The following is an 8,650-nucleotide window of genomic DNA, read 5'->3' as shown; positions in this document are numbered from 1 at the left end:
AACCATGAATTTGTAACCAATAATATATGATGTAATAATGCCCACGAATATCCTCTGTAGCAATGATCAGCAAAATGAGGTCTAGTGGCCAACACAACATGAAGTGGAGGATGGGCCAACAGTGCAAAGATGGCTGCGTGGCATAGGCAGGGTGGCCATTGAGTGGCAAGAGGGTGGGGGTGAGCAGTGAATGGGGTACATTCAAAGTATGTGATAGATTGCGAAGAGTCACAGAAGTGTGAAGTGCAGCTCTACCATATATGATCATTCTTCGAATCCTGCCTGGTCATTTCCTGTGGGCAAGAGAGCGGTTAATGTGATTACGCCACATACAAGCGGTTTAAACAGTACATGAGAGGGTTAGGACATGCATGGGAGGGGTTCAGCAAAGTGGAAGTAGATGGCATCGGAGGCACAGGGTCGAGGGGCTGCCTCTGCTAGAGCCTCTCTTCCAGGGATGGGATATCCGTTCTGATGAGCTCTGCAAACTCGCTGAGCCCTTCTGTTGTGACCGCGTGACCTCCACCCAGGAGCTGTTGCACAGACACCAAGGAAATAAGGAAATAGGCATCTGTGGGCTGGCACCGCTGCAAAAAAAGAGAAGCAGCGAAACAGCAGCGGAATGGAGGGCAGAGGAGGAGGTAAAGACAAACCGAGGAAGATCACTGGAGAAAAAGGAAAGAGATTGAGATGCACTGAAAGGAAGAAAAGCCAGCACTGAGGAGAAGGGAAGGACTGAGGAAAAATAGACTTGCAAGGGCCTCATTACATGGATGGCGTTAGGGATTTACCGGTACCGGTAAATCCCTACCGCCTTACTACGAGGTCCCTTAGCGGGTTGGGGGATTTAACGCCTGATTTTTGCAGGCGTTAAAATCCAACCCGCTAAGGGACCTCAGAGCTAATTACGGCACCTCAAAATTGCGGTGCCGTAATTAGCGCCTTCCCCATTCCCATAGAGCCCTATGGGGCAGAAATGGGAATGGGGAAGGGCAATGGCGGAAGGGGGATTTACCGCCCCTCCAACCTTGGAATGGGGCGGTAAATCCCCTTTCCGCCAAGGCGGTGCCGGTATTTTACCGGCATGAGCCATGGCGCTAATAGCGCCATGGCTCACCGCCTTCCATGTAATGAGGCCCTTAGAGTGAGAAAGGGCACTGCACTGTGTGAAAAGACAGAGAGCACGGAGCCTGAATGAACTGCTCGCACTAGCGCTTCTGACCCACTGAGAAGGCCTCTAGGTGCTTTTTTACAAGACTCTAGATCATCTCTGCCAGTAAAGGGCCAGTAACAGCCTTTGAGGAGCAGGTTCGTGGTGGCTACGATACACAGGCTGGTCTTGCCAAATCAGGATTTGCGGAAATGCCTCTGAGATGAGCTTTGAAAGGCGTCGCCAGAAATCAAATTTGTGGGCCGGGGTCACAGAGGGGCTAAAGACAAAATTAGGGTGACTCCAGTCAAAAGTAGAGGGGCTTCCTTTAAAAGGGCAATGTCTGATTTCACAATCACTCCTGCAGACAAGTGTTTGTGCACACCAACTACGACACCAAACTACAACTCCCCTCCCATCAGAATATAGGTGAGAAACCAATAAGTCACTAATGACCCATAATTAGCGGTTTCTGATGGGAGGGCTGCAGGATGAAGTTAACTGGTTTTCATTGTTGTGCGGCAGCATTTCAGCCGTGTGTGTGTGATTTGCAGACGCCAGGCAGCACTGCAGACTGTGCAGAGAGTAGCCCAGGCAGGGGGGCTAAAAGGGGAGCACAGGATTTCAGAGGGGTGGCCCGGCCCCCCTGGCCCTATCCTAGCAGCCACTGTGCCATTCACATACATTACTTGACTGGTGCCTAGCGTTGCCAACAGGGCCAACCACTCCTTACCTGGTTGACCTGCAAACATCACCAAGGAAGTGTCCCCAGTGGCACTGAGCTAGGCTTTCCATGAAGTGTTAGTGAAAGTGTCACTCTTGAGAAATGGGCCTGAAGGATCTTTTTTGGATACACCAACTTGACTCAGTCTATCCGCTAGGGATGAATGAGGACTTTTACTTAGGACCATTCTTGTGAAAGAACCTTAGCCATTCTATGACATACACCATGACACCACATTGTTAGAATTTCATTCTTCTCTATATTCTTGTGTAAGTAGAACATTTCAGAGTAAAGTGATAGAGGGGCACCATTGAGGTACCATACTTCATTGGCAAATCTTGTATACTAAGTAGATTGTACATCAAGAATTTAGAAGATTAGTATTATTATGTAAATTGACTTGCTATATTGGCAACTATGTGTATCTGACTATGTATTATGGTTCATCATTTTATGTTGTAAAGACATATTAAAGCTAAGGTGTAACTTATTTGAGCATTATAGCACAGATGATCTTGTAGTACCATTTCAGCTGACTATGTGGAGCAAATTATACATTAAAGCATATAATTGAGTATTGCAGTTAAATGCGTAAATTAGTATCCAATGGTTACCTTGCATACTTCAATCTAGCAATATAATGACTTAATGTGATAGAAAGGGTAGGCTTGCTCAATGACCTCGAGTTAACTCTTACTCCTCCAGATGGACGACCCTCAGGACTAGTACATAGGATATTACACATCATATCACTCTTCAAGCAGAGGATTGAATTTTTTTCTATTGTTTCCATCGATATACCTTTTTTTTAACTGCCTCATTAGCATTCGTTCAGACACACATTTAATCAGGATGCCGCCATTGTTTTTCAATTAGATGAGCATTCTTTAAAGTCTGCGTTCATAAAATCTGTTGGTGCGTTTGCGCCAATACACATTTACACAGAGGGCCGCCGCCAGTGTTGCGTAGCCTGTTACATTATTGTTATTGTCGATGATGTTGCGCGAATCACACAATGACGTCATCACGTTTAGCCACGCATTACCATAAAACAGCAGCCATTTTGCTGCATTTCTTAGCCGCGGGATGACCGTGATTACATCTGCTCTTACATATGGGATTGTTGGAGGTGAGGGAACCACATAGAGGCTACTTCATATATTTCTGTTACTTGTGAGGCGAACCTAGATTTATTGGACATTATCCTTCTTTGTAGCTACCTACTACGAACCTTGGTGTCTATACTTTGTGACTCACTCAATACCTTGGGCTCACCATTCCCACAAGGTTAGTTGTTTTTACGTTATCACTATCCTAATGAGACAGTTGGCCTTTTGTCATGCTATGGGGCCAGCTCTACCTTTGAAGTAGTATTGTTCTATTCAAATTATTCACATCATGTGTTGATGATTTGGTGGAAGTGTACACTATGATAGAGCCTTATTACGTACAGGAAAATTTGGTGAAGACTCTATGTTGACTATTAATAGTATATAGTTACATAGTTGTATCTCTACTGGTACCATTGGGACAGTCGTTGTTCTCCACTGTGAAAACTCTCTCATCGATGTCCACTGAGACTTGCTACCAGCATGAATATTGAGGGAGAGGTTGGACCGTTAATACGCTACCATTATCTCCGCCCTACGATCTATTCGGACTTTGTTGTCTGTACATTTTTGGGACAGTTGATTGCAGATTGGTTTTGTATTGGGAGATTGAAAATGAACACACTGGGCCTCATTACAAGTTTGCCAGTTTGAGAACTACAGTAGCGGTAAGCTTGCCGGTACCGTAGTGCCCGGACCGGCAAACTACATGTTGTGCTTGCGGTTGCCTATCTGCCCGCCAGGTCTGAACACCCGCGGCACCCACGGGCACAGCATGTCGGATGAACTGTTATAAACGGTGCCAGTGCATTCGACCTCCCCATTCCCATTCGGCCCTATTGGGCCGAATGAGTATGGGGAGCATCATTTTTCCAGCGCCTGCAAACGGCAATTACCAGGTCCAGCAGGGCCGTAATGACCACCGAAAAAAATTACACCGTGGCAGCCGTGCCTGTATAAGAGGCGCAGGTACCGCCGATGTCATAACGAGGCCTCATTATAAGTTCGGCTGTAGCCTTGCCGGTAAAACCGGCAGGCTGCTGCCAAATTTGCAAATTATACCGGTGCCCGGGAATGGGCATGGGCAATTACCGGGTCATTATAGCTCCGCTGGACCTGGTATTTGCCCATTCCTGGGAGCCGGTTAAAAATGCTCCCCATTCCCATTTGAGTCCCATAGGGCTCAAAGGGAATGGGGGGCAGCAGGTGGATCCAACATGCTCTACTCGTGGGTGCCGGTCCGCCCCACAGGTCCGACCTGGCGGGCAAAAAGACACCGGTGAGCAGAACTTGTAGTTTGCCGGTCCGGTAACTACGGTACTGGCAAGTTTACTGGTACCATAGTTACCGGACCGGCAAGCTTGTAATGAGGCCCACTGGGTTGCTTGTAAGGAATGGACATTGGTTAGATGAATGTAATCAGTTGTGATATACAATACTTTTACATTTAAGTATAGACTTACATTGTTCCACCATTTACCCACATACCTTATTTTGCTCCAATCAAGTGGCAGAACATTGTCACAGGGAAGATTACCCCAGCTTCAACATTTGGATCAACCTTTTAAGACAAGAGGTGATTGATCAAGCCTACTTTATACTATTGAAGTTTATAAAAAAAGAGATATATTGCCTATAATTGTCCCTATATGATTATTTTCAGAACCTGTAAATATTTGACACCCCTGATGAAGAGAATTAATTCTCGAAACGCATTGGGTTCAACTGTTTTTGTGTGAAAATTAAATACAATTTGTATGACAATGAATTGGATGTTTAACGATTTTTTTGGATGACAATTTATCAGATACTAGTACTACTAATTACTCATAATTCCATTTAATCTTTTCAGTATTATTTGGCTTTATCAGGCCACAGATAGCGTGCAGGGGACGGGATTTCCCAATGTTGGTAACTTTTTCTCATTTGTAACATGTCACTCATATGCACGCTGCAAAATGAACTCGGCCCAAAGAGGCCAGCTGAAAACCACACAGCCATGCATTGCGTCGCCCCATTGCCCCCTGCCGCCCTCATTACTGACCCCGTGTGGTGCTCGCGGGGATTGCACTCTGATATGGTGGAGAGTAGAGACTCTAGTTGAGAGACAGCTTAACAGAGTGACTCTGTCGGAAGCACCAGTGCCTGCCCTTAACTGGCCTTGTTGCAGTGACGGGCCCGCACTCAGCACAATGTTTTCACCCAGTAACACGATTACGCCAACAGTGTACAATCCTTAATCTATTAATAATTCCCAAAAGACATAACAACTGCCATTTATATCTGCGTCAATGAGGCAAATAGGGCATGCATTTAGACTTGAGATGAGACGGTTACCATATACTCTCACAAGAGAAATACAAAAACTGGATGTTGTGCAAAACTATTCTCGTGCTTTTCTCTAACTGTCTCCCTTATCAGCGCTGGAATTGGCCCGGAATTGCCCGGATTCGGAATCCCACAAAAATGGTCTCCTCATATTCGGAAACAAGGGAAACTAAAAGCCCAATCCCGAATAGCAGCACTGCACTGCACTGGTCAGCTGTTCCCAGGGCTCGCAGACAGTGAGAGCTAAATGGATCTCTGCTCCTCGGGCTGGTGTTTTGTTCAGAACTTAAGAACATTAAAGTGTAATTAGAGTTCGATGGTTGCAGACAGGTCAGGGAGCAGGGTCATTCGAAATGGCTACTGTAATGTAAGAGCTCTGGAGCTGCGAAGGGCGGGTGATTGGTAATGGGAGGGGTGCAACGAGCTGCATGCTGTGTGACGCAATAATGGAAATGTTTCTTGTCACTGATTCCTTCCAGAGGAGAGTATTATTCAGGCCCCCATTACTTTGTTGGTAACTGCAGTGCCTCCATTCAGGAAGAGGAAAATAAATCTACACTAATGCTCGATTTGCTTAGCTATATTTTCATCTCTACAAAATGTAGTGTATTGTTGGTCGTGAGCCTTTTTACACTTTTATAAACCTATCACGTTCTTGCCATAACTGCGACCATAACCCTCCATTCTTAAAACACCATCATTTCATACCCTATTTAGCTAATGAAAAATACATTCTAAAATTACACACTAAAATTCTAACATTCATTCAGAAACTCCTACATACTAGTCATTATTCTAATCAAAATTTGCAATCACATGCAACCAGACTCTGTAAAGTACTAAGTGCAAGCTTATAGTTTTGGTGTTCACACAATATCTCCAAAACGAAAGGTTTTTGAATGAATCTAAATCATAAAAATATTCGCCAAGGCTTCTCATATACTAGAGCCCAATTTCCAACATTCTGTCAGAACATGTTTTGCCGACTCTAAAACCCATTTCCTGGTTAAGTCTGAAATTCAGAAGGCTAAACCAGATACCCACACCTTGAAGTACATTACCCTCAATTGGAAATCAGATCAGTGTCATATCGGACTCCAAGATCAACCACCAGGCACGAAAACACTTAAAGCTGCTGTTATGATGCGCACGGTGTGTCCGATGTGAGTCGCCGTCCTACTAATTCACATTCTCTAACTACCTTTGATAAACACCTCATTATGAGGTGGGCGGTAAGGGATTACCGGCACCGGTAAGGGCACCAGTGCCGGTAATACCTTACCGCCCTACTGCGAGTTCCCTTTGCGGGTCCTCTCTTAACGCCTGGTTTTTCCAGGCGTTAAGGACGGGACCCGCAAAGGGACTCTGGAGCTAATAACGGTACTGCAATTTGCGGTACCATTATTAGCGCCATCCCCATTCCCATTCAGCCCTATGGGGCTCAAGTGGGAATGGGGAAGGGCCCTGGTGAATGGGGAATTACCGGTCCCGCCAACCTTGGAATGGACCGGTAATTGCTCCATTCACCAGGGCGGAGTCGGAACGAGTTTGGAGGCAGCCAATGGCGCTAATAGCTCCATGGCTGCCTCCAACCTCGTAATGAGGCCCAATGTCTCAAAATATACATCTGTCAAAATGTCCATGAAAATTACACAACTGACGGGAAAAAAAGGAGTGTGGCGTGTCACTGAGAGCTCTTATAATTCTGTTAAAGTTCTGTTGTAGCACTTGAAATATGCTGGTTTTTGCCGACTCCCTCAGCCGAGTCCTCATTCATTTGGCCAAAGAGTTTGGCGAAGTTTGTGCCTCTTAAACCCCCCTGGAAACTGCGAGCGGCAAAGGCATACAAGATAGGGTTCAAGCAACTGCTTAAAAACACCAACGTGTCACAGATGTTTTCTCCTGCTTTTGCAGCCTCTGTCAAAGTTCTGGCCACGATTGGGGAAGAAGACCTGAGCGAGATTGCTGAAATCAACAAGACGTTCAACATGTGATATGGAATCCAGCAGACATAGAACGCAATTACCACACTTGCGATCAGTTTCCCAGACTTGCTCTTCCCCTGGAATTTCAGGCGTCGGATTCTCCTAATGACCAATGCGTAACACACCGTCATGATTGAGAAAGGAACAACAAAGCAGATGACCAGCTCAGTACACAGATCTGCTAACTCCTGCTGATCAGAGCTGTACACCCAGTCATTGCACAGGACAGTACCATTCCTTTCTGAGGTTGAACGGAAGATGTAGGCAGGAGCAGCCATTCCCAGAGAAAAGACCCAGACGCTCAACACTATCCCATAGACAGTCTTTTTCTTCTGCCAACTTCTCGAAGCAAATGGAAAGAACACAGCAGTGAAGCGCTGGAGGCTCATAACCGTGAGGAAGAACACACTTGCATACATGGTAAAGCAGATGATATAAGTGAGGAACCGGCAGACGAACAGCCCAAAGACCCACTTGTCTGAGAATGAATGGATCCACAAGGGCAGCGTGATCAAAACAATGAAGTCGGCCACAGCCAGGTTCAGGAGGAGCACCACAGTGAGGGAACGCTGGGGGATCTTGCAGAGGATGGTCCAGATGACCAAGCCATTCCCAGGAACTCCAACAAGGAAACAAAACCCAGCAAACAGGCTCGGGATGAGCACTTCTCCAACCCAATTCTCATCGGAGTCAGAAACATTGCTTGCGCCGTATTCCACGGTAGCGTTTACAGGATCCATGGCATGCGTCATCCAATGGTGTGCAATGACAGCCTCGAGTCAGACTTGCTCTTTCACCCAAGCACCACCAAGAGTCTGTTCCAATTGCTTCACAAACTATGACTTGGAAGAAGGAAGCTTCAGCATATCTTGGGCATTCATAGGCGTGCTACACTGAGAGGAAGTCTTGTGCAATGACCGTGGCTGTATTTCCCCCCTACCGCAATGCAAACATATGAAACCGGAGTGCCTAGAAATTGCAGCACACTCTTCGCAGATGCAGGGAAATGGTAAGGGTATTTTCATAGTTACAAATATGAAAGAAATAAATGCAAATATTGCAGCTTTCATAATATAATTATTGGAATTTTCCTTTATTTATTTTTGAGTCCGCCTAATGGGTGATCCTGGAGGGATCCTGCTTTGGCAGTTAGCTCTATTTTCTTTTTAAGAGAGCTCTTTCTAAACATCTAGGAACGATAACTCACCTTTACCTCAGGGATATCTAAAAGAGACCCCGTCAAAGTGAAAACTCTTGGAAATTCCATTCCGTAACATCAAGAGACCATAGAAAAGTCTTCAACAACTGACAGTTAATTCCATGAATAGGAACAAAAGCCAATGGATAGAGTTTC

The 8,650-nt window shown here is 45.6% G+C and overlaps 1 protein-coding gene across 1 annotated transcript; it reads right to left on the bottom strand.

Annotated features, from left to right (window-relative positions):
- Positions 1–7,019: 7,019 nt before the first annotated feature.
- LOC138520263 (leukotriene B4 receptor 1-like) lies at positions 7,020–8,048 on the bottom strand. The gene has a single exon (XM_069632729.1). It carries the CDS (start codon positions 8,046–8,048, stop codon positions 7,020–7,022), a length of 1,029 nt encoding a protein of 342 aa, XP_069488830.1.
- Between the last annotated feature and the right edge of the window lie 602 nt (positions 8,049–8,650).

Source organism: Ambystoma mexicanum, chromosome 1p, assembly GCF_040938575.1.
Source record: "Ambystoma mexicanum isolate Mex_15411 chromosome 1p, UKY_AmexF1_1, whole genome shotgun sequence".
In the NCBI taxonomy this organism is placed as follows: Eukaryota; Metazoa; Chordata; class Amphibia; order Caudata; family Ambystomatidae; genus Ambystoma; species Ambystoma mexicanum.
Note: the sequence above shows the minus strand (reverse complement) of the source record. Positions and strands in the feature narration are given on the sequence as shown.

Excerpts from the sequence above, each read along its gene's own strand:
- LOC138520263 (XM_069632729.1), bottom strand. The coding sequence starts at position 8,048 with ATGACGCATGCCATGGATCCTGTAAACGCTACCGTGGAATACGGCGCA.